The sequence below is a fragment of the Leuciscus leuciscus genome (genome assembly GCF_965113295.1).
Source record: "Leuciscus leuciscus genome assembly, chromosome: 22".
Taxonomy (NCBI): Eukaryota; Metazoa; Chordata; class Actinopteri; order Cypriniformes; family Leuciscidae; genus Leuciscus; species Leuciscus leuciscus.
The window spans coordinates 33,016,015-33,042,793 of NC_138746.1; the positions used below are offsets into that span (position 1 = coordinate 33,016,015).

General features: G+C 40.1%; 1 protein-coding gene across 1 annotated transcript in view; it reads right to left on the minus strand.

The window, feature by feature from the left end:
• Window positions 1-591: 591 nt before the first annotated feature.
• Window positions 592-26,779, minus strand: part of LOC309487074 (exportin-5-like) — a 449,972-nt gene continuing 423,784 nt past the window's right edge. The window contains exons 26-34 of the mRNA XM_082154599.1: window positions 23,278-23,375; window positions 16,196-16,245; window positions 10,030-10,133; window positions 9,877-9,936; window positions 7,497-7,579; window positions 7,293-7,400; window positions 6,877-7,014; window positions 6,130-6,294; window positions 592-999 (exon numbers count right to left, since the gene is read on the minus strand). Coding sequence (XP_082010725.1) covers window positions 931-999; window positions 6,130-6,294; window positions 6,877-7,014; window positions 7,293-7,400; window positions 7,497-7,579; window positions 9,877-9,936; window positions 10,030-10,133; window positions 16,196-16,245; window positions 23,278-23,375 — 875 coding nt within the window. The 3' untranslated portion in view covers window positions 592-930. The remainder of the gene's footprint in view (window positions 1,000-6,129; window positions 6,295-6,876; window positions 7,015-7,292; window positions 7,401-7,496; window positions 7,580-9,876; window positions 9,937-10,029; window positions 10,134-16,195; window positions 16,246-23,277; window positions 23,376-26,779) is intronic.

Genomic DNA, 26,779 nt, shown 5'->3' on the forward strand with positions numbered 1-26,779 from the left:
TCTCTCTGAAATTTGCCTGAGATCCTCCGGCCGTAATTAAAGCATATTTGAAGGTATTGTCTGGAGTCTATCTGGTTACTGCTCCGCAGCAGGTTAGTGGAACACAAGAGACCTTATTCCCGAGTGATAGTGTTCATAGGGGGTGAGATGTCATCCGACTCAACGTGAGGCTCTTAGGCATCTGGTGTTCCTGATGTGGTCAGATAGCTATAATTCTTAGGCATCTTATGCAGTCAGAATACTAGTATTTCTAATCTTAGGCATTTGGTTTTCCAATGCGGTCAGATTAGCTATTCTTAGGCCTCAGGGGTTATCAACACGGTCAGAGAGGGAGTCACCTGAGGATAATATTGCAGGTGGTGGGGACACCTGGTTTAAATTAAGTAAGGTGCGTAGGAGAATTTCTAACACAATATATAGGCTTGTCAGTGTAATCAAATATTTTACGCAGACTTTACATTTCACAACTGAGGAAAGAGTTAATTAAATCACTGAAAACTGTCCAGGTATACATTTATTAAAACCTAAAGAGAATGAACACTTTTTACATAATCTGGTATGGTACTGTATAATTAACAAAACTTCTTAATCTTTTTCAAAAATGTTTTTTAATGAGGTACTCTGACAGAAAGATTTTAATATTCTTTAAACAATTATACAGATCCAGTACATAAATCCATACAAAAAAAAAAAAAGAGAAACAATGAACACCCAAATAACATTCTTGTTGTCTTTCCTCATTTCATTAAACCAGCATTGCCTTAAAAAGGCCTTTCAGACTGGATACTGTACTACAACTCAAGAGGCTCAATGAAGTGAGGGTGTTGTAAAGCTGTGGTTCCCTCAGCAATGGTCATGGTCAGGAGAGAATAGAGCGATCAGACCTGCAGCATCAGTGTTCTCCAGCATATCTTTTGTAGGCGCTTCTTATCACTTCTTAAACAGAGATGGGAGGTTTCGGATGTGTACTTCCTTCTTGAACTGCTGTCCTAGGGGTTTCTATCAGCACACACACATATGGAACAATTGATTAAAGGTTTTCAATCAAATGTCAACATTTTAATCAAAACATTTTTTTATGCAAATTTAAGACCAATTTTGTATTAAAAAAATAAAGCTTTCATATTTTGTTTTCATGTTTTCATATTTCTAAGTTCAACTGTGTGAATGATTAGGGCTGAGCGATACAGGTTAACATCATCAGGGTCCAAGCACCAATGGTCCATGTGGATGATTAGGTGATCCTTATTTTTTTTAAACATCTAACATCGCCCTCTTAGACACCATGTCATCGGGGAACCTAAAACCAAGATGTTCCCTGTTCACTCAACGCTGCATCAGGAGTCACACATCCAATTTATAAAACCTGATAGAATTTTCAGTACAGCATCATGGGCAATGTAGTTTTTCAGAATAAATTCCACTGTAAAACACGATTATTAGAGGGAATAATGTAAACTGAATGGATTCAAAAAGCATAAACCATTGATTAAGAACCTTTGGATCCAAGAACCAACAGATCTGTCTTTAAAGTTTTGTAAGTTATTGTTGCACTCTACACGTTGCTCTACAATTCTTGAGAGTTCTTACGTATTTTTAACAAATTGCTATGCAGTTACTACTGTAGGGTGTTCCGGGAGGTTGCATAAAGGCCCAAGTAAAAACAGCCCAGTTGATTTGGATCACATTGGCCCTGTTTACACTTGGTATTTAGATGCGTTTTATTGGACGGATCACAAGTGGTCGACACAATTTTTTAATCCAGTGTCTCTCCCTAAGGAGCCTCCTTGGGAGATTCCTATTAAAACCAATTTATTGTCTTAGGGGATGTTTACAGGATTCAATTTTCAACTAAAATCGGAAAACCTTTTATGCGATTTGACCTTTCATTTACATGACAGCATTTTGGTTTTTTTTTAAGACAGGTTTCAAAGTGCTAAGGCTTTTGAAAATGATACCTTTACCGTCTCCATGTAAACAACAAAAACATGATTTTGTTAAAACGTTGACGTCATGCTCATGCGTATTACGTGTTCAGTCTATAGGCAGCATGATGTGCTTCTTTACAAAGTGACATCGCCAACTACTGGCCTGGCAGCATAATACAGTGTTTTTAGTAGTCTTTGCATATCCGTGTGACCGATGATCGCTTTGAAAACGTTGTCATCTGTTTTTAGTATATTGTTGTGTAGACATACTCTTAGGCCCGGGGCAGTGTGTGACATCCCTAGCCTAGGATGTGGAAATGTTTTGGATTGCCTTAAGAGTGGAGCTCTCTGATAGATTCTGAGGTTATAGACAGAATTCTGAATGCCAGAGTTCCCTCTACAAAGAGGCTGTATGATTTTAAGTGTTGACAAGCAACCCTGATCCAGTTCCCTGCTGCCTTGTTGGTTCAGTGGTGACATTCATTCAGGAGCGTTTTTCTGTGACCTCTTAAGGTGTACGTAGTGGCAATTGCTGCTGAGCGTGTACCAATCGATAGCATTTGATTTTCTCCCATCTCATGTGGGACGAGACATGTAAGACCTTTTCGTTCGGCTTTTGTTCCTTTTTGGAACCTACAGTATCGATAGCTTGCTTTAAAAGGTTGGAAAAGGCCTTCATTGGAACCACTGGAGTCAGCTTCTGAGAGAAGTCTGACTCTTAAGGTAAATTTGTTGATGCTCTTAACATCCTTTAAGTCGGGGGTGTCCAATCCTTCTCTTGGAGGGCCATGGTCCTGCAGAGTTTAGCTCCAACCCCAATTAGATGCACCTGGACCAGCTAATCAAGGTCTTACTAGGCATACTAGAAACTTCCAGGCAGGTGTGTTAATGGAAGTAGGAGCTAAACTCAACAAGACAGTGGCCCTCAAGGACCTAACCCCTGCTTTAGGTGGATTGATGATTTGCAGACTTTATTGTTGAGCTCATCTTATATGGATATTTCTTCCAGTTTAGTTGTTGCAACCTAAGTTAGGGTCAATCTACTAGTTTCCTCACAGGTGTTTTCTAAGGGTGCACCTTTGGAAAATATTTGTGTGGCGGCAGGCTGGGCATCTTCACACACACAATTTGGATGTGTGACTCCTGATGCAGCGTTGAGTGAACCCATGAAAGAAAACATCTAGGTTATATAGGTTAGCGCCATTAGCAAATGAACTGACATTGTTCTATACCAGCTTCAGACAATCATCACACCTGGAGGATATTCCTATAGCATCATCTACTGACGTAGTGTCTCATTCCCTACTCAGGACTTCGTAGACTAGACAGTCTTCAACACAGATCCTCAGAAGTCCACAAGAACCAGACAAGTTCTCTGCAGAGACCCCTATGGGTAACTTCAACTCCCCTCCCACCAAATGCTGGCATGACACATACCAATCTTCAAGCAGATGGAACTGGATGAAATATTTTGAATGATTTCAATCCACAATCTGACTTGTGATGCAGCCTGTAATTAAACCACACCATGTTCATTCGTCTGGCCAGGGGAGAACTTGCGCCCCAGACTGCTTCTGGTTTCTCCCAACAAATTTTTCTCCATTTCTGTCACCAATGGAGTTTGAGTTCCTTCCCACTGTTGCCTTTTGGCTTTACCACTGACTTCACTGCACTGACACTATTGGATGAGAACTGAACTGAGCTGGAAGATGAAATCACTGGTTTTCCAGAGCTGCTTTTTAGATGAACTGAATTAATTTAATCATTGAAGAACTTCCCACAGCTATTGAACCAAACTGAATCAACATTGAACTGATTTCAACTGAATAGTGACTGTTTAGAATGGTCTATTACAGCCGCTTTACATCAGAATTTAATTCTGTTTGCATCACTGAATCATTATTTTCCTGTTTATCACTATAAAGCTGCTTTAAAATGAAAGATTATGTGTATTTTCAGTCACTTTTAGTCAGATGCATTTACATTTGTGACTGTGCCTCAGATGCTATCAGCTCAGATCACTCTCCTGTGGGAGGTCCTAACAGTTTTCTATTGTTTGTAGTCAATTTGCCTTTATGTATTAAGTTCTGTTCCACAGACAGAACATTTGTTTAAGATTATTTGAAGGATGACATGCTAACATCGCTGCTGAAGAATTGCTACACTACAACCTTCAATAATTTCTTCTCTCCACAAGAACTCTGGTCAAGCTTATTTTATGTATAAGAGAAATCGAATACATTGGCAAGCCCCCAAATAACCGCTCGGCCAAATATAGAGAAATATAACAGAAACAATCTGTATTGTATAATGCGCAATATAAATAAAGGTGACTTAACTTAAAAAAACAAGGTTGCCTATGTAACCGAGACGTTACAGGCCCATCGGTTTTATTGAATGCAGACAATTTTAAACTAGGTTTATTAGGAGATGGTCACGTACCTCCCTTTTTTTTTTCTTAGTGCGAAAGAGACTCAAAATACTCTGTCGTTTTTGGTCATACAGATACACATCATTCGAAACTGTTAAGTGTCTACGTTTATTTGTGTCCACTCACTATAATGACAATTTTTTTTGCTTTGTAAAATAAAGAAAACAAACAGGGTGCACTTTCTGTTGTCTAAGTCTCTGTGAACTTTTTACTGAAACGTGTTTAAAAAAAGGTAAATGAAATATAGGCAGGTGCAAGCGCTGTGGGTTTGAGTAACTTTTTATGTGCATTTGAGAAGCAAAACGCTCCAAACATTACATGTTTTTACTTCAAACTCACTTCATACCATCAGTTGAGTGTTTAAAATGAATTCCATTTAGGATCTGAAGTGGCTTCTTTTCACAGAATGGCAGAGGCAGACACTTTATTACTTTGAAGTATTTTATACTGTAATTAATGCTATATCGATTAGCATTGCATTATAGATATACTTTATTCTTACGAAAATACCCGAAATGGCTTGAAGAACACAGATAAACCACATATTGTCACAGTTGTGTGTTTATTGTCATCAGATTTAATAAGTCAAAGCATTTCTATCTTCTTTTTATTCAGCCATAAGTCATATTACTTCTGTGAGGCATATTTGGACTTTTCTGTGCGATTTCTGTGCAATTCTGTGCGAGTGCGCCCTCCAGCTTTCAGTATTCTGAAACATAGGCTACATAACGTGTTTTTAGTACTCAATAATGCTCAAACCACCATAATATTTAAAAATTGTATTAAACATATGATAATCCAAATAAAAATTATCTTCTGAGGTGTTCCTTCGATTTCCGCCTGCAATTTTTCCATAAAATAAATGTTATCTGTGAAGTAAATTATTATTATTAATTGAATTACTATAGTATTATATTTATTCTTAAATACTTTTAATACTTAAATAAATATGTTTATTTTTAATAATGAAATAGTGTTTTGTTGTTTTTTACAGGGACCAGACGTCACTGATAAGTCCTGCAGACTCAAACTTTCACACGAGTCTCTTCAAACTGTTTTTGTCTGATGACAGGGTAAATGACAGGTATGCTAAACAGGAACTGTTTCAGAAATGGCCCAGGAAAGGTGTGTGACTGTCCAAGTCTCTGTGTTTAGATTAGTTTGCTCAATAATGTCCTTTGTAGTATTTGGATTATGTTGTGTTGTAAATAAAATAAAAACAATCAAAAACGCCATTCTTTTAATCTCCTCACATTCTTTCTTCTTGTCCCATTCAGCTGATATGGCCATTAAGGGAGGTTTTTTTTGTCTTACCAGGTGTGAAAGACATCAATATTCATGATGATACAGCCTAAATCAATAAATTGTTTTATGTGAATGACAGGGCATGATGATTTTCACATCGTCTTGAAGCAGAAATTCTAGGCTACAAGATCCAGTTCTCAAAAGTCTTGTGAACAAATATTCAGTATGGGTTTTATGGGCTTATTTTAGTGACTTAAAAATGATAATCTCAGGTATTGATTTTGTGCTTGGTTTAATTTGAGTGTGGAAATAATTGACTTCAATAGCCATAATGAAAGTGACTTCAATAGTCATAATGAAAGTGACTTCAATAGTCATAATGAAAGTGACAAGAGATTGTATACCTCTTGAATTAATCTTGAAAATAAGTTCTTTGGGAACAAAAAAGTGTATTCCATGACAAAAAAAAAAAAAAAAAAAAAAAATTAACATCAGTATGTTTAATAATGTTAAACGTGGCCATACCCCAACAATGCCTGCAATGAGCCGTTTAAACTGCTCTTTCTTTTTCTTCTCTCCTGCCTTTGATACAGCGGGTTGGATGGCGTTCTGATCAAACTGCTCCAGGGCATCAACTTGGATATCAGGGATCTGATTCATGATGAGACGCAGCTCAGCGTATCGAGGCCTCTGTAGAGAAATATCAGAATGAAAATTAATTACATTTTCTCACCGATGCATTCAGTCACTACTATGATTTAAAGGTGCATTCTGTAGTACTTTAGTGTTAACATCACTGTACTTTGTGTACTTGAAGTACCAATAATACAGTGGTGTTAGACGCTGCACTGCCATCTACATGGATCAGCATGATCGTCACTGACTTTTATGAGAATTAAACTGATAATAGTTATAGAGAGTGTCACTGAGAGTTGAATCATCATTTCAAGAAGGAGAAATAAAGGGAGGTGTGAGTGTACACAATTAAAACCTGGATGAGACTTCACAAAAACACAATTTACTTCTTAAGCTGTATTTTTAAATTAGCACCAAACTACTGAATGCAACTTTACTGATGGAACTTGTTACCGGATACTACTTGCAGCCAAGACCTATAATTTACTAGTTTATTGTTCATCGGCTACTATTGTACTAATAGTAACATTGGCAAAAAGTATACTTTTTACAGTGGTGCTGCATTAATACATGTACACATGTGCTTCCCATACTGAGAAACATGCAAGCTATGATAGCTGAGCTGAAATGACGCACTAGAGCCTCGTAGATGTGCAAGGCCAGCTGAGTTAGTGCAGCATTGCAGCCTTCGTGTTGCCCATGCATCTGCAGACCCTTCAGTACACTGGCGTAGAGCCACGTCACAGCCTCCGGAAGCAGGTTACCACCAAGCACCTGCACAAGAATTCATTCTCATACACACACATAGTATTTTCACAAGGCAAAGGATTCAAATCTAAAATAGCTGGAATCTTTAGAATTCAATTCTAACCTCATTTGCAGACTGACAGAAATATTGTGACAAATTCTGAATGTTTGAACATTTAATTAAAAGGATAGTTCACCAAAAGTCACCCTCGAGTTGTTCCAAAACTGTATGAATGCTAAGCACAAAAGAATATATTTTGAAGAAAATGTGTAACCAAACAGAGACAGACAGGAAAAATCAGCACCTGCTTTAGCAAAGTCCAGCAGAGCAAACCAGCAGTCTGTTGACAGTTTACAGTCTCCTTCCAGGAAAGGGAGTTAAAACATATAGTCAGGAGGTTCATATAAATATCCTGAAAAGGAGGGGAGAAAAAAAATTACTCTGATCACAGAGCTCAGCTATAGAAGCCAACTGATGGAACCTCAAAAAACTCAATTTGTTTAGTTACCTCACTTCGGAGAAGGTGCTTGCCCAATTCTGAGAGCTCATGAATCCCCTTTGAGGAATTCATCCACACCATACCCTTGCCTGCTGAACAGAAGATGGAAAAAGGGAAGAAGAAGAAGTGCATCACAGTAATCAGTAGGCTTTCAAACTACCAGTTAAGTCTGAAACCGTACATGCTTCATATGAAAAAAATGGTAATGTGACCGCTGTCATGTGGACTAGGGAGACGAAGGAGGCGATCTAAGTTCGGTTCGGTTGCACATGAAAGCAACTCACACTCTGGTCCATACGTTTTCAGAAAGTAAAGTAACTAACTTGCACATGTGTTTTAGCCGAAGATGACATTATTAGTTCCAAAACACATATACAATTGTGAGTGTGCAGTAATCAGAGTTGCAAATCAAATGCTCGCAATCAGATGTCTCCCAAAGGCAGCAGAAGACACCTTCAACGTGATGCACAGTGTTGTTCACTCTGTAGCACATTATAGTACCAAATTAATTAAAAACACAAAGACATGGAGAACTGCATTGTGATCTCCATCACTTAAACTGTGCATATTTGTGATGCCGCAAGATTAGCATAAATGGACCGGTTTTTGATAGAATCAAGTGAATCTAAAACTAGTTCAAAATTTCGGGAACTAGTGAACACAAGGTGCTTCAAGGAACAAAGTCTCCACAGGCATAGAATTGAGGCAGGCAGGGGTTTCCAGATGTGCTGTCCAAGCTCAGTAACACTTTAGTTTTGGGTCCAATTCTCACTATTAAAGGGCACCTATTATGCAAAATTCACTTTTACATGGTGTTTGAACATAAATGTGTGTTGGCAGTGTGTGAGCAAAACCACCCTATAATGATAAAAATCCACCCAGTGTTTTTTTTTTTACAATCTCAATAAATCATAAGCACTGTCTCAGAATGAGCTGTTCTCAGATTCAGCGCAATGTGACGTAAAATTGCGCAGGCCCCTCCCACAACTGTTGAGTGACACTTCAGTTTGAGCATAGACCCGCCCTGAGTGAGCTGGACACAGAGTCCGCCATTGTTCAACGCTTGAGCAGCTGTAGACAAGAATGTCTCCTAAGCGATTGAGGTGTTTTGTTGTTGGATGTCAGAATTAACATATCAGTCTTCATTTACTCTCGTTCTTACTCGAGGATGGATCAGTACCAACTGTTCGTGATCCAGATTACACTCTCCGGAGCGACAGGACTAACATTACTGACCACGGCAGAAATGAAAGTGAGAGCGCGCACTTTATGACAGCTCATCGAATAGTTTTACGGATTTACAGTGTACCAGTTTATTAAGCACAGACTGAAAAGGTGTGTATATATTTGTTTGCTGTTAGTTGTAACGAGTGTTTTGTGTACTTCGCTGTGTATGTTCCATGATAATGAAAGGGAGAGAGAGAGAGTTTATGGATAAGACTTTAATGCTCACATCTTATTCTGTGTTTATTTAGCTGTTCTTACAGTGACTCTGGATTCTCTGGAGTAAAACTAACGCTTCATCTTTTGTGTGATGTACAATAAACTTAATTGAACTCATCAGTATATTTTGGTCATCATTCGGACGAGGTCTGCTACAGCAGGCTTGTATTAATAGTAGATAAAAGCAGATGACAAATAAGTTATAACCATAATTAAGCTAAACTATACCTGTTTAATCTCCATACAGTATATATTCTCTGGCGCTGTGGGCATTATTGTCCGACTCCGAGTCAAAATGAACACGCTACTGAGAGTTTCTGTTTTGATATTATCAGATGAGATTGTCCTGACTGAAGCGCGAGCTCGTGAGGCTTCGCCCCCTGGGCCGGCAGCAGCAGTTAATTTGCATTTAAAGGGATACACACTATAACAGCGCGTTTTTCTGAGCCCCAAAAATGACAATTTAAACATGCTGTAAAAAATATCTGTTGGGTATTTTGAGCTAGAACTTCACATACATACTCTGGGGACATCAGAGACTTATTTTACATCTTGTGAAAAGGGTCATAATAGGTGCCCTTTAACTAGTTGCTTATTATCATTGCATAATATTACTAGGATATAGGCTGCTTATTAGTACTCATAAAGCACAAATTAAGGCCTTATTCTGCACGATCTTATTCTACATCCCTTAATCCTAACCCAATACTTAAACTTAAGAACTATCTTATAACTATTAATAAGCAGAACAATCAGATCAGACCTGGCATAAATGTATCCATTATGCTACACCATGAGGGAGATGTCTGATTTCTAGAACAAACATAGTCTCAAACACATTCGGAACAATGCAGTTTATTAAATTTTTACCATTGAGAGGTCAGACTTTAATTTCATTGGTGAATTTCCACCACAAGATACAGGGAGAATGTGATCATTAACTCACCATCTGCGTCCTCTTTGTTTGCAGATAACTCTGGACATTTTCTTGTAATGCAAGTCACACCTGGAAACACATTTACAAAGTTTTTCTTCTTCTTTTGTATATGTAAAAAGTGAAGAAAACTTGAAATGCTTCACATGCATAAGGGAAACTCACTTAGAAGGTAAATGACCTCTCGCGTGACCAACAGCAACAGCTGCTCATCTACCATTTCCTGAGTCACATGGTTCTCTTCATAGGCCTCCTCCTCCTCCTGAGCACTAAAACATGAATAACACCATTATTAATAATAATATCGACTTGAGAACATACAGACATTCTTTCTTAAACATACATTAGTATGTTGCCATTCTCACGCCAATATCTAGTTCTGGCATGAAACTCTAGATGGTGCAGTTATCTACATAGCGCATCTGATTGGTTCTTCTCTCCACATTATGATTGGTTGCGCATCAGCGACTAATGAGCTGCGGCTCAAAATTCAGTATGCAGTGCGCTTTCAGAATGCATCTGGATTGAACATCTAAAATAAGTGATTTACATTTTATTCAACATCTCTATGCATATAGAGTGGTCCGGTTATTAATTCCCACATAGAGCAATCTTTACAAGTTTTAACTAGCTTTATGTTAGAAATGTTTTAAATAGCGTCATGTCAAAAGTGCTTGAGTGAATCACTGAAGGATATAGCAGGAGTGTTTACTGCATGCAACAGCAGCGGTGTTTAAACGGTGTTCAATATCATAAATATGGTTAAATATCACCATATTTAGCGGTATAACTCTAATGATGCATCATTTTATTTGTTTTCATTAGCTATGCTAAATGTGTGAGGTTGATTCAGATGCTCGTTTTGCCTGAGTCACGCTAAAAGAAAAATCAATACAGTTAAACTAGCGTCATGTTTATAGTCTTGTGGAGTGATTTATTAAGCATAAGCTTGAGCGTTATGCAGTTGTGTCTGTGCAAAAGAAAATGGTCTATTGTTTGTATCTCTGTGAGAATATACTGTCTAAACTATGTATGAGAAGGTTAAAGTAAAATAGCATTCACATTCAATGGGATTACATATAAAAAAAAACATTTTTTTATTTTAAGGGTAATGTTTTCATTAGCTATGAGGATGGGTAGGTGGATCATAGGTGGATGACGCAATTTTCTTCTAGAAACAAACTTTGTTGTATTATTTTCATGTTATCACTGTGAAGCTGCTTTGATACAATCTGTATTGTAAAAAGCGCTATATAAATAAAGTTGACTTGACTAAGTTAATAACTAATGATCTTTGCAACGGAAGTGAATCCATCAAAACTAACTTTAGCTGGACAATAACTTTATTCTAGAGCTGCTGTACAGTCAAAACAATCTCTGTTCTTATTTTCAATGTAAAGCTGCTTTGAAACAATCTATATTGTTAAAAGCGCTATATAAACAAAGGTGACTTGACTCACAGCAATGTCTGTGAATGTATTCGCAGTAGCAAGTAGGGCTGTCAAAAAATAATTAGATTAAATTATAAATTAGATAAATTTTCGTCAAAAAAACCCCAAAACAAAAACAACAACACACATTCGAATGCAAAAACTGCATTCAAATTTTTGGTGTGTCAAGAGGTGCGCGAGACATGATGATGGCATAACTGACGCAGGTTTTTTATGTTAACTTATACAGCATACAGCGCGGTGCGGCTACCTTGGTTTTTTTGATAAATGGTGGAAAAAGGCTTCCTGCTGACGAAACCCTCTCGGTTGGTGGCAAAGACATACTTGACCATACCTGGCAGGCACATTGGTCATTGGTCAGAGCTGAGCGTGTGTTTTCATCAGCTGGATCAGTTTTATGCACTATTGTAGCCTAATTTTCATTGCCTGCACATTGTCATTAAGGAAATTATATTTTATTTAAGAACAATTGTTTGAAAAGTTAATGCACTTTAAAAAGTGAATATCATTTAATTTAAATAAAATATGCAATGCTTGATTTGGTTTATATTTGTTTGTTTGTTGCGCATCTTCTGGGCGTAGGAGACAATTCAGTACTTTTTTCCTTTAACATTAAGTAATGAGCTCATGAGTTGAATCAGGTGTGATAGATGACGGAGACATACAAAATGTGCAGGGCTGGTGGTACTCTAGGACAAGTTTGAGAACCACTGCCTTAGAATAATCGGCACTTTCTTAACATCTTGAGTGGGGGGGTAGGGGTAATCACTTCATTGGGGTCATCAGGTGGGCACCCTCCTTCCTTGGTGTTTCGTCAATAGGCCCACGACACCTCCAAAGGGCTCAACAGCGACACCTGGCTTTCCAGGTGCGCTAACCCTCTGCTTTTACCCCTCTTGGTAGTTTTGTAGCCCATTTGGGATCCTTCCAATTTAGCCACAGCCAGTTGCTGCTTTGCTCAGCAGCCTCTGGCAGTGACCTAACAACTTGTTGGAAGGCCTGTCATCTGGCTCCCAACCTCTTCCTTAGCCTGGTTGTTGCTGTTGCTACAAAACCTCTGCAACCAACCTCTACTGGGAGAAACTGGGTCCGCCTGCCCCGTTGTACTGCTTTGGCTGCAATGTACTCAGATATAGACTAATAGACTTTAGCCTTTTACGTTCATTCGCTTCACCAATTGTAGCCTCCCATGGCATGCACTCCACAATAAACTGACTTTTGCCAGGTTGACCACAGGATCAGGTCCAGCCTTAGGTTAGTTGTGATTATCTCAGGCGGAAAACTGAGCTTCCAGTCTAGATCAACTTGCATTTTCCAGTCCCGGGCAGCGCCCAGCATGGTTGATTGCATTTTTGTAGTTGGCTTCACTGAAAGTTGTCCTGCACTATGAAGGCGGTGGATTTTGAGAATCCATGCTTTGGAAGGAGGAAGGGTATTGGTGGTGGTTCTCCTACATTTCAGGATAATCGCCAGTTATCTCAGGACCTGATTGTGCCCACAGGTGTAACGGCTTTGGGAAAGACTGGTTTTGCAGCTGACGAGGATGTGCCTTAGTGTTGCAGGGGTTTGACAGAGAGGACATAATGGATCTTCTTCCAGTCCACTGGTTTAGATTCTTGGGTGTGGAAAGAACATTGTAGGTAGCTCTGATGTTGTAGCTCAGTCTGCTTTTCCTTCCATCTCCCTAAGATCCTTACAGGTGAGCTTACGTTTCTCCAGGTTTTCCCAGTTAGTTCACTGTCCCTGTTTGAGACTGCCTTTGTGCATCTCTCTGCCTCCTCTTGCTGCTGGACCTTGGCTACTACCAGCTTTCTTCTCTGGGGAGATGTTGCCTTGTACCATTTGGGTCGGCTTGTCCAAAACCCCCTCTTCCCTGCTGCACCAGTCTTACAATGTCTCCATACCTGAGAGCAGATTTTGCTTGCTGTATAGCCTCAGTCGGGGTCCACTTCCTCCCAGTTGCCAGTCTGGGATCAGCCACTTGTATTATAGCATCTTGAGACTTGGTCAGGGTCATGTCCAGTCTCACTTTGGTGCATTTATATTCTTCAGAGACAGGCAGTTCCGGCACTTTTCCCATTAAGCCAGACATTACTGAGGCAACGCGGGATTCCAAGCCACTTCTTAATATAAGAACCGACTGTTCTCTCCAGCTTCTCGATTTTTGGTAATAGGGACCTCGTTGACTGTTAGAGGCCACATCAGAAGGGGGAGCAATCCCCAAAATTGCAGGCACTACAGTTTCAGCTTACCAGGAAGCAAGGTATTGTTTATGCTTATAAGGCCTTTGATAGTTTCTTCCCTCAGTTGGTCACTCTGGTCTGAGTCCTTGAGAAAGCTAAAATACTGAACAGGTGCCTGTTTAATCTTTGAAGGCCTAAATGCAGTGAATTTTGGATTGTACTTCAGTAACCGAAGCTGGCATGAGATAAACAACATACAGTGGAGAGAACAAGTATTTGATACACTGCCGATTTTGCAGGTTTTCCCACTTACAAAGCATGTAGAAGTCTGTAATTTTTATCATAGGTACTCTTCAACTGTGAGTGACGGAATCTAAAACAAAAATCCAGAAAATCACATTGTATGATTTTTAAGTAATTAATTTGCATTTTATTGCATGACATAAGTATTTGATACATCAGAAAAGCAGAACTTATTATTTGGTACAGAAACCTTTGTTTGCAATCACAGAGATCATACGTTTCCTGTAGTTCTTGACCAGGTTTGCACCAAGCGGCAACATTCTAATCTGAAAAATGAAGCCTACCCGGAAGTGCGAAAAACTGCAATATATCGAAAATCCGCTAGGGGCAGGTCCCAAAAGGGAGCAAATGTTCATAGACCCCCATGTTAAAATGTCCGTTTTCACAGCATAAATTCATGTTTTTACAGGTTGGTCCCATGGACTTTTATTGTATTTTTCGATAGGTTCCGAGTGCCTGACAACTGTGTGGTGGGTGAATTTTTTTCTAACTCGTTAGTTTAGATCGTATTTATATATAAAATGTATGACAAATAAGGGCAAATAAGGGCGATTGACAGCTTGATTGACAACTAATAACGAGCATAGGCTGCGCCGAGTGGAATTCCTGAAATTTGACGTCTCGGCCATGATCTGACACAACACATCATACCACCTCTGTATCCTTTCTGAACATTTGAATTGAAATATCGTACAAGATGGCGCCGCCCATACCCCCCATAAACGGCCTCAAAACCGTTCTTCAGAAAGTCTATGGGTGACGTCACAGACGCTTTGTCCATATTTTTTACAGTCTATGGTTTGCACACACAGCAGCAGGGATTTTAGCCCACTCCTCCATACAGACCTTCTCCAGAACCTTCAGGTTTCGGGGCTGTCGCTGGGCAATACGGACTTTCAGCTCCCTCCAAATATTTTCTATTGGGTTCAGGTCTGGAGACTGGCTAGGCCACTCCAGGACCTTCAGGATCTTCTTACGGAGCCACTCCTTAGTTGCCCTGGCTGTGTGTTTCGGGTCGTTGTCATGCTGGAAGACTCAGCCACGACCCATCTTCAATGCTCTTACTGAGGGAAGGAGGTTGTTGGCCAAGATCTTGCGATACATGGCCCCATCCATCCTCCCCTCAATAAGGTGCAGTCGTCCTGTCCCCTTTGCAGAAAAGCATCCCCAAAGAATGATGTTTCCACCTCCATGCTTCACGGTTGGGATGGTGTTCTTGGGGTTGTACTCATCCTTCTTCTTCCTCCAAACACGGCGAGTGGAGTTTAGACCAAAAAGCTCTATTTTTGTCTCATCAGACCACATGACCTTCTCCCATTCCTCCTCTGGATCATCCAGATGGTCATTGGCAAACTTCAGACGGGCCTGGATATGCACTGGCTTGAGCAGGGGGACCTTGCGTGATCTGCAGGATTTTAATCCATGACGGAGTAGTGTGTTACTAATGGTTTTCTTTGAGACTGTGGTCCCAGCTCTCTTCAGGTCATTGACCAGGTGCTGCCGTGTTGTTCTGGGCTGATCCCTCACCTTCCTCATGATCATTGATGCCCCACTAGGTGAGATCTTGCATGGTGCCCCAGACCGAGGGAGATTGACCGTCATCTTGAACTTCTTCCATTTTCTAATAATTCCGCCAACAGTTGTTGCCTTCTCACCAAGCTGCTTGCCTATTGTCCTGCAGCCCATCCCAGCCTTGTGCAGGTCTACAATTTTATCCCTGATGTCCTTACACAGCTCTCTGGTCTTGGCCATTGTGGAGAGGTTGGAGTCTGTTTGATTGAGTGTGTGGACAGGTGTCTTTTATATAGGTAACGAGTTCAAACAGGTGCAGATAATACAGGTAATGAGTGGAGAACAGGAGGGCTTCTTAAAGAAAAACTAACAGGTCTGTGAGAGCCGGAATCCTTACTGGTTGGTAGGTGATCAAATACTTGTGTCATGCAATAAAATGCAAATTAATTACTTAAAAATCATACAATGTGATTTTATGGATTTTTTTTAGATTCCGTCACTCACAGTTGAAGAGTACCTATGATAAAAATTATAGACTTCTACATGCTTTGTAAGTGGGAAAACCTGCAAAATCGGCAGTGTATCAAATACTTGTTCTCCCCACTGTAAGTAACATGAAGTACGGAGACAAGCGACATGCAGCTACAAAGTCAAACACTGGTGATGTTAATGGGTCTTCAGTCAGGTCTTCGGGAGAATAGAAAACTCATGTCAATCTTATGCAACTGCAGCTTCTCTCTTTCAATCTCAACCACAGACCCGAGGCAGGGGTATCACACAAAAAGTGTGAGAAGAAAGCGGTGTTAAAAGAACTGTAAAAGAACCGGTGGCCAGAACTGTACACAAATATTCATAGTATTATGCAACACTAAAATATCTTACCTTAGACTGGTCGTTTGGTTGATGATCTGCCACCGAAAGCTCAGTCTCTGCTTTCAAAAAATATGAGACATAGCATTAGGCAAATCCTGTGCTACAGGCAATATTGGTTGTTTCAATTCACCCAAAATTACTAAATGACGTAAAATAACAGTGAAGTGTCTGTGCAACCTTCAAACTTCATAGTAGGGGTGTGCAATATTGAAAACTATGTGCTAGAACCTTGGCCTATCATGTAAAGCTGATTCCTAAAAATGTGCATATTTTTTCTAGCAATTGTTAGTTTCACAGCAGCGCCAAATTAATAGAGGGGGTTATATACAGTGGTGGACGAAGTACACATACCATGTACTTGAGTTAAAGTAAAGATACTCAAGGTAAAATATTACTCAAGTAAAAGTAGAAGTGCTGCCTTTAAACATTCACTTGAGTAAAAGTACAAAAGTATTTGCCTTCAAATGTACTTAAGTATCCAAGTACTATGATTTTTTTTTATGGTTATAATGTCCTATTATAATTTTTGTCACAAGACTCTTGCTTAACTCAGTCTACGTGAAGACTCTGTCACTCTTGGCACATCAATCTATTAATAAAATGACATTAATTAGTATATATATATATATATATATATATGTATTTGAATTGAGCACATTTTGTGTGTGTTTAATTTTGGAGGGAAGGGGACTGTTCCCGGCATAAGGTATAATACATTTACAGTATTTACTGTATATATTTTTCACGAGCGTCTATGGTCATAATTATAAAAATCCTAATGCTATGATACATTTACATAAATCTGCACAAAGTGTTTCTGCTACTCCCCAGAAAAAATGCTATTAAATAAAAGTACTTTTAGTGTCAACGTAATAAACAATGTTCATTATGCGTCACTGACTACGTTTACATGCAGCCAATATCCGGGTTATGGTCGGGTTAGAGTCACTATTTGGGTTTCTGAAACATTCGGAATAACGCGTTTACATGCGTGAGCAGAGAGAGTTACTCCTGTATACATGGAATTTACAATATCCCGATGTAAACGGCGACGCACGGTTAGCGTCTGGACGTACGGACTTCCTTAAGACGCAATATGCGTCATTTCCGATTCTTTTTCCTGTATCCAAAGACAACAACAACAGCAGCAGCACGCGGATAATGAATAGTTCGGGGCAGATAGCGATCGCCTTTGTTTGCGCTTTCCTCCTCGCTCCAAAAGTGTGGTGCTGTGCTGCGTCTCGCCATGTTTACCTCTACTTCTTGTTTACTTCCGGTATACTGCACGCGGGTTTCTGTATGCGCCGTCTACTCAAAAGACCAAGATTCCTTGCGAATAGAACATGCGCAGAACACAAATCAATGTCCCTTTTGATGGGGATATGCCGATACGCGTTTACATGACCAAATATTCGGGTTAGAAAGGGGGTACCCCAGGTATAATATCCGGGTTTTTAAAAACCGGGATATGAGCATATCCGGGTTTTTGCCGGTGTTTACATGGCCGTGCGCGACCGGGTTATTGCTAATATCCCGGTTTTGAACGGGTTATTGGCTGCATGTAAACGTAGTCAATATTTACAGATAATTGCTGCAATAATAGCTGCTGCTCTCTGCGCCGCTTAAAATCATTGGCAACGCGATTTGTTTGGAACTATTGAGAGCTACACGAATCACGTGACCGCGCGGCGGCAAGATCACAGTAGGCTTGTTCGACTTGAACCGTCCGGCGCTTCACCCTGCACAGACCAATCGGTGAATGACATTAAAATACCCCGAGAGCGATTAGAGAGTAGACGGCTCAGTATGCTTTTCAATTGCTCTCGTGATTTCACTCTATACTTTGATGTCATAAACTGATCGGTCTGTGCAGCGCCGGTTCAAGTCGAACAAGCCTAGTGTGTCGCAACCTCTTATATAGCCATACTGTCTATGGTCGCAACCGTCTATGGTCGCAACTCTCATATTTAACAGCTCTGGTTCGCGCTTAGTAGATACCTCCAAGGCAAGTTCAAAACAAAGCACGTGCACTGTACTGTGATTGGTGACTCGTTTGACCAGTTAAGTTTTTATCCACTCATAAATAAAAAGGAACGACTGATTTTGAAAATGTAGTAGAGTAAAAAGTAAGATATTTGACTTTGAAATGTAGTGGAGTTAAAGTAAAAGTCTTCCCAAATTTAAATACTTCAGTAAAGTACAGATACGCAAAAAAGCTACTTAAGTACAGTAACGAATTACATTTACTTCGTTACTGTCCACCACTGGTTATATAAAATATAATTTTAGGGGGTTTTCCAGTGTGTACAGTACCTAGTACCTGGTACTTTATTTAGGACCACATCTGGATTTAGCGCAACTCATGATCAGTCTATAATTCCACCCACTTTGAAGCAGTACTAAACTGCAGTGGAAAAGCAAACCGAGCCAAAGTAAAGTGAGCAGAGTCATATCATGAAGTAAAAAAGAGCCATAAGACACTATAGGGCTGTTACCAATCAAATTAAATCAGTATCAACAAAACATCTGTGTACAGCAGAGGAGGCACAGAAGCTGCATCTGAAGTGACATTTAGTTGTATTTTATACAGACTGTGGCACACAGAATGCAGCTTAGTTGTGGAATAAATGCATTTACACTGCAGTTACAATTGCAGATTATTATTTTTATTTTTTTTAAATATGAAACCATGAAGTATGAAACTCCTTTCCTCTGAGAATAATGAAGCCTGATTGAATCACGTATGTGCAACTGCACAAACCTATGGTGCTTCAGCCCGTCTTTATAAGCGGGCTGAGAATTCCATTTTCTCATCATCTTTCTCCTTCAGCGCGAAAATGTTCTCTTTGCTGACTCTGAAGAAGACAAGATAAGAAGCCTTTCTGCTCACTGTCGAATCAAGCCCCAGCAGCGGATTAACGGCGTTGACAGCTTGGCATATGCGAACAGCGCTGACGGCACTGCAGCTGAGAACAGCCCTGACAACTCAGCAGCTAAGAATGGCACTTCTCCCCTACGGCTATCCGGAGAGACTAATAGAGCATATTTCACTCTAAAAGAGCAGCGCCAAGAGTGTGGCACAATGAGCACTCTTGAATGAGCTCTCAGGAGCCTGAGAGGAAGAAACAGTGGAGTCACAGGGCTGAGTGGACGGGACTAAGTGAGCTCATGCTGGTCCATATACTGCGTCCCTCACTCCCTGCAGCGAGGGGATTTCCCAGTGCTCTTCTCCCAGGAAGACCAGTACCCTTGTCTGGTATGAGCGTTTTGGTATCTTATAAGGGTTCCAGGGTGGAATTTGCCAATGACAATGTCAGCTTTAAATACAGAGGAATGTTCGGACTTCATGAAGGACTCTGCTCCCTAACCCCTAAGGACCCAGGTGATGTTAAGGGCCTGGCCTGAACTTGTTGGAAAATTTGGATTGGAGTGGTCGCCCTGGAAGTGCCTGCCCACAGCCACTTTGATGAATGGCTCCTGCAGCCGAGGTGCCATCAGCCCAGCCCCCTGCCAGGAACCTACCCCATTTGTTCATGATGAACTTACCAGTTGTGATGCGCCCCCTACTCGGCCTGCGTCCACTCTTCTGCTTCACCATTCCTCACTATTGTTGACAGCATTGAAAGCTTACCCCTGGAGGAGGCCGTCGCAGAACCTACTCTGTGGCCTGTCAAGCTGGATCCGCTCTCCATGCGATGGAAGTCCTTCAAGTGTTTCAAGTCAAACTCCTCCATGCTATTGATAAGTCATGCCCAGACCCTGCAGCTTTCACGGAGCTGCGTAGTGCAACCAACTTCGGTATGTGCGCTACTAAGACAACAGCTCAGGCGATTAGCTGTGTGATGGCCTTTTTAGTGGTGCTCAAAGCGCCACCTATGGTTAAACTTGGAGATCAAGGACGCCGCCAAGACAGCCCTTTTTGACTCCCCTGTCTTTCCCTCAGGCCTATTCGGTTCTGCACAGCTTTGCTGAGCGTTTCATGGTGGCCCGGTAGTTGTCTCAGGCTGTGCGCCATTTTTTACCGAAGCAGGCTATTCGCCCTAAGGCCACATCCACACGAAGCCAGAGCTTTCCCTATCCGATATTTTTTTTCCCCGTTCAAAAAAAAAAATCCGTAAACACGCCGTCGTCTCAAGAAATATCTGCGTACACACGAAACCACTGAAACCGACTCAAAACGATGTAGTATACATGCCAGACCAGTATGTGGCACTGTAATTCTGCCACAGACATACACTAAAAACGGAGAAGACTTAAAGCATGCGCATAAACCTTGCGCGCTGTATACTATGGCTGTATACAACAATAATATTAGGCAGTAGCTTCTTTTTTTCTTTTTTAATCAAGAACTTTGTTGAACAATATGAAAAAACATAAATGTAGTTGCTGTGACTTAACGGTGTCTGACTAGTTGACACTTGGTGTGATGACATCATCGTTTCACAAAATATACGGATTGGCCGTACACACGAAAACGCAAGGGCGGCGTTCTCAGATTTATCCACCTTGGGACCCGGTTTAAAAAAATAGCGGTTTCAGTCTCCGAAAACGCCGGATCCGTGTGGACGAAACGCCAATATGATACAAAATGTATACGTATACAGTGAAACGCGTCTACGTGTGGACGGGCCCTAAGTCGTTGTCGACTCAAGAGCACACCAATCAAGCTCCCGCTTAGCATCGGCCCAATGTGGAACCCGAGGTGAAGCAGTGCTTCCACCCAGCTAAATGCTACCCATTTAGAGCTGCCAAAGTAGTCCAGATGTTTTGGGCAAAAGGAGGAGGGGGCTAAGTCCTGTCAAGGCCGGACTACCCCCCAAAGCGACCATGTTCACCTCCCAACCCCCTGTTCAGTTCCGGGCATTGGAGACTGTGTGTTTGTTGTAAGCACTGGGCCAGGTTCCACTGAATGTTCACACACCCATGCAACCCGCTGCTGTTATTGTGTACAAAATAAAAACCAAACTCAATGAGTTAGAGTCAGCCCCGTGCCTCAGTGAAGCGATTTGCCGTCCTCATGCTTGGGAAGCCATCCCCGGTGTGTCAACTTGGGTTCTGAATGTAATCAAATGAGGTTACTCGCTTCAATTCTCTCGCAGACCTCCCTGCTTAGAGAGCTTGGTCCTCCGGTCCAAAGTAGAGAGCTTACTGGCAAAGGGGGCCATAGAGACAGTCCCACCAGCTCACAGAAGTGTGTGGATACGGCCTTCTCCACACTGAGACAGAGGGGAGTGCGCATCCTGGATTACCTCGACGACTGGTTCGTTTTAGCCCAGTCGGAAGACAAGTTGAATACTCACAGGGTCCCTGCTCCTCAGTCATTTGGAATGCCTGGGGTTTAGGATAATTTTTTCCAAGTGCGCTCTGTCTCTCATCCAGCAAATATCCTTCCTGGGAGCAGGTCTCAACAGATGTGGGCCTGGCTCGCACCGGAAAGCTCTCTGACAATTCAACAACTTACGGCATCATTCAAAGTTAGGGTTTCACCTCAGGACCTTTCAGAGGATGCTGGGCCTAATGCCGGGCGCCTCCTTTGTGGTTATGTTGGTCCTGCTCATCATGCAGCCCCTCCAATATTGTCTGAAAGTCCCAGTCCACGCTTGGCGTCTCAGACGCCTCCATCTCAAGGTGATCCACGGCTGTGTCAAGGCTCTTGGAAGGACCCTCATATGTACCGGGCAGGTACAGACTTGGAGGAGGGTTGTCACAACAGATACTTCCAACATAGGTTGGGTAGCTCTGTGTGAGGGCAGGCCGACGTCCGGCTCCTGGTCAATCCTGGAAAGGCACATCAACTGGAACTCAAAACCTTCCTGCTAGACTTAAATGGACACCATGTCCTAGTCCAATTGGACAACATGGACAAGGACTGCCAACAGGGATGCACTAGCCCACAAGTGGCCCAAATTAGCCCTGTACATCTTTCCCCCAATCGCTCTGCTCCCTCAGGTCAATCGATGAGTCAGGGAGGATGGATGCTCAGTCCTTCTGGCGGAACCAGTCGTGGTTCCCCGAGATGGTACAGCAGCCGTCAACAGCCATCTGGTCGATTTCCCTGAAGAAGGACCTCCTTTCCCAGGTGAAGGGAATTATTTGGCACCTCCAATCTAAGTTGTGGAGCCTCCATGTGTGGCCCCTCCACAGGAGCCTGTGTGCCTTCCCGCAAGGGTTTTGAGCATGATCTCAGAGGCTAGAGTCTGTCTACTAAATGTCTCTATGCCCTTAAGTGGTCTGTCTTCTCTGACTGGTGCGCAATCTGGAATGAAGACCCCTCGTCTTATGGCATTTCTCTAGTGTTATCCTTCCTGCAGGAGCTGCTGGATTAGGGACACACCCCTTCCACGCTCAAGTGGCTTCCATCGCAGTGAACCACGCTCTAGTGGCCGGTTGTAATACGGTTCTTGAAGGGGGGCATAAGGCTGAATCCGCTTCGTCCCGTTACTATTCTGACATGGGACCTTTCCACAGTCCTCAGGGCTCTCCGAGGCCTGCCCTTAGAGCCGGTACAGTCGGCCGAGCTGCGGCCCCTTTCGCGTAAGACTACCCTTTTGCAGGCTTTATCATCAGTCAAGCAAGTGAATGACTTGCAGGCACACTCGGTGAGTGCAATTCAACAACAATTTGACTGTTTTTAGACACAATGAGAAAAGCAACATAAAATAATAATAATACAGACAAAGTCACAGTTGTGATATATAACAAAAAAACTATTTAAATGGCTCATTTAGCTATTTAAATATTGCTTTTTGTTTTGTTTTTTAGTTTCCAAAGAAAATTGTGTACAGCTAATACCAATGCAAATTTATAATATAGCCTATATAAAAAAAATATATATATAATAATAAAAAAATAATAATAAAAAAAAAAAAATATTTTTTTTTTTAATTTTATTATTATTATATATATATATTTTTTTTGTGGGTGGGTACCTGAAATATTTCAAATGAATCAATATCTAATCAAAAGCTTATGAATCGAATAGTGAAATCTGTATCAATACCAAGCCCTAATGCACACACACTTGCAGTCTGTATTTAACAACAACGTCTGTATTTAAATTAGGCATTTATTGGGTGTGATGTGAAGTTTACCTGCAGTAGAAAAGCAAAAAATGGACCCAGCAAGGGACAGAGGAGGCTGTCATAGTACTCATGAGGACAGGACATGACCAGCTGCTTCATGAAGAGACGTGAAAGACATTAAGGAAAACAACAAAAACAAACTGTACCTTGACAACAGTCAATGAGTCAGAGTCAATGACAACAGGAATCCAAATCTATTGACATTATTGATGTCACTTACATAGTCCAAGGTTAGTATAAGTCTGAGAATGACAGATGGGTAACACTTTATAACAAGGGCACCTAAATAATCACCTACTAATACCTTAATTGATACTTATAAATGAATCAAGACTGAAAAAGAGCTAACCCTAACTATGACCAGAGTCATATAGATTCATGCCCGAATAACGATTACCTTAGTATATGTTTGAAAGTTTGAAAGTAACTTTTGCCATATGGTGCTTTGTGACATGATTATTTGGCATTAACCCTTAGGGGTCGAAAAATGCACCAGCACGTTTTGCTGGATTTCCTTCACATAGTAGCAAAATAGACTTAAAATACTCTGTAATTTATAGTCATACAGATAAAAGAAATATGAGTAAATATACTGTAAAAGTTCTACTTTTGTATGTGTACACTTACAATCAAAACAAAACATTGTGCTTTTTTAAAATAAAGAAACTAAACAGGGTGTGCTTTCTGCTTCTACATCTCCGTGAACTTTTTTCCTGGAGCACGTCTCTAAACTACGGAGCCCGGGAAGTCACCTGTGGGAGAAAAAAAAAACAATCCGTGGCGACGGTTTTGCCATCCGTCCGCTCAGTTTATAAACCGTACTCACGAATTCTAAAACTGTTCCCTCGGTTTAACAAATCGTGCCCACGGATTAATAAGCCGTACCCACGAGTTTCTAATCCGCGCTCTCAGATTTGTAAACCGTGCCTTCAGTTTTTGCAATCTGTACCCACAAATTCATAAACCGTGCCCACGCTTTCACAATTCGTTCCCACGGGTTTGTAATCTGTACTCACGAATTTGTGGCTCACTCTCATTTTAGAAGAACACGTTGTTAACGAATCTTATTGTATATTGTTTTATTGAATATTAAGGGGAACATCAAATTGTCTTAACAGCGTCTGCATGCTTAAAGTGATTCTCAATTTTAGCGGGTATGGGTGGAATATACGATTTAATATGAATGACGTGCATCAAAATCTTTTATTTATTTGTGATAATCTTAGCACTTTGTTATTATTTTCTAACCTATATTATGACTGATATTTGACGAATTGCTTTGTTTTTTAAGTTTTAGCCAAAAGTGTCTTCTAAATATGTAGCCTTAAATGTAATAATAATAATAATAATAATAATAATAATTATTTGAGTTAATAACTATAAATGAGTTCACTTAAGACAGTAATATGTTTATCATAAAATAATTTATGAATGTTTTATTTTTAAGCAAAAATAATGCAAAGAATTTAGGCCTATTTTATCCAAAACTGTAAAAGGTTAGGTTATAGCCTATAATAGTAAAGCATTGATAAATTATTTGATGACAAACACATTACTGTATTACTAAGTGAACTCGTTTATAGTTCATTTATAACTCAAATAATAATAATAATAATAATAATTATTATTATTACTACATTTTAGGCTACATATTTAGAAGACGCTTTTGTCCAAAACTTACAAAAAAGGAATAAAGCAATTCGTCAAATATCAGTCATAATACAGGTTAGAAAATAATAATAAAGTGCTAAGATTATCACAAATAAACAAAAGATTTTGATGCACGTCATTCATATTAAATCGTATATTCCACCCATACCCGCTAAAATTGAGAATCACTTTAAACATGCAGACGCAGTTAAGACAATTTGATGTTCCCCTTAATATTCAATAAAACAATATACAATAAGATTTGTTAACAACGTGTTCTTCTAAAATGAGAGTGAGCCACAAATCCGTGAGTACAGATTACAAACCCGTGGGAACGAATTGTGAAAGCGTGGGCACGGTTTATAAATTTGTGGGTACAGATTGCAAAAACTGAAGGCACGGTTTCCAACTCTGAGAGCGCGGATTAGAAACTCGTGGGTACGGTTTATTAATCCGTGGGCACGATTTGTTAAACCGAGGGAACAGTTTGAGAATTCGTGAGTACGGTTTATAAACTGAGCGGACGGATTGCAAAACCATCGCCACGGTTTGTTTTGTTTTTCCCACAGGTGACTTCCCGGGCTCCGTACTAAACTGAAACTAAACTAAACTCAGCGAATAATTGTCAGACAGACATGAGCAATATATCTTTACTTTTCAAAACGAAAACAAATATTCTCTGTTTAAGTAATCCATATGAAACCAATGAGAGGTACAGTTTTTCAAGCCTATGCTCATTATCTCTAATGTGACCACACCCATGTGCGCACAAGCGATTCGCATGCTAATCGTCCACGTGAAGGAAAGCGGACCTGTTAACGCCTCAAAACAAAGCATCAAACATCATTCCTCTGCTTTTCATCGAGTTTGGAGTACACGCTGTGAGTTTACCTTGGATTTACCTATCTTTTAAGAAAGATTTTTAAGGTAAGAAATGTATTCTCACTTATATTAGTTAGCTTGTTATTATTGCATAAACTTCACATTGTAGAACTGGTGCCAGACTAAAATGTATGAAATCGAAGGAAACGTTGAATATAAAATATAGACAGGTATACAACCTTTAAATGTTAAATAAATATACATGTACAACACAAGGATGTTATATGCTCTATAATATAAAATACAGCATGATATAAAAGTAGGCTAGTATAAGTGTTTACATTAACATGATGAATATTATAATGTTTAGACCAGTGTTTACTATGAAATACAGTGTTCATAATGTGCAGATGTTTATAATGTGCAAACAATAATGTTTCAAAGTGAGGAGCGGCTCGATCGCTCCAGTATATTTCTCTGTTAGCGCTGTGAGTTCAAGCCTTGATAATGCATTATTGTGTCATGACTTTACTTGAGGGTGCTAATAGTTAATTCACTATTAACTAAATATGTATACAATGTACATTAAACATGTACTAACATGTAGTTACGGTGGTTGTTATTCAGGTATGAATCAAAATGACACCAGTCAGTAGTTAAGGTTAGTTCTTTATTCATTCTTGATTCATTCAGAAGCTTATGGTGATTTATTAATTTAGGTAATAATAGATGATTATATAGATACCATTATTATTGTGTTACCGACAAATTTACTTTTTAATATAGCTGCACGATTCTGGAAAAATTGAGAATCACAATTTTTTTTGTTTGAAATAGAGATCACGATTCTCCCACGATTCTGAAAAAGACAATTAAACAAAATAACATGTCATTTATTAGAGGTTTTGACAAAATGTTAATTGCTGCAGTCTATTTAAAAAAAATTTTTTAATTAATTTGAATGAATATTTTTTTAACAATCAGTTTGAATGAATGATTCAATGACTCACTCATAAAGACTTCACTTGTTTCATTACTG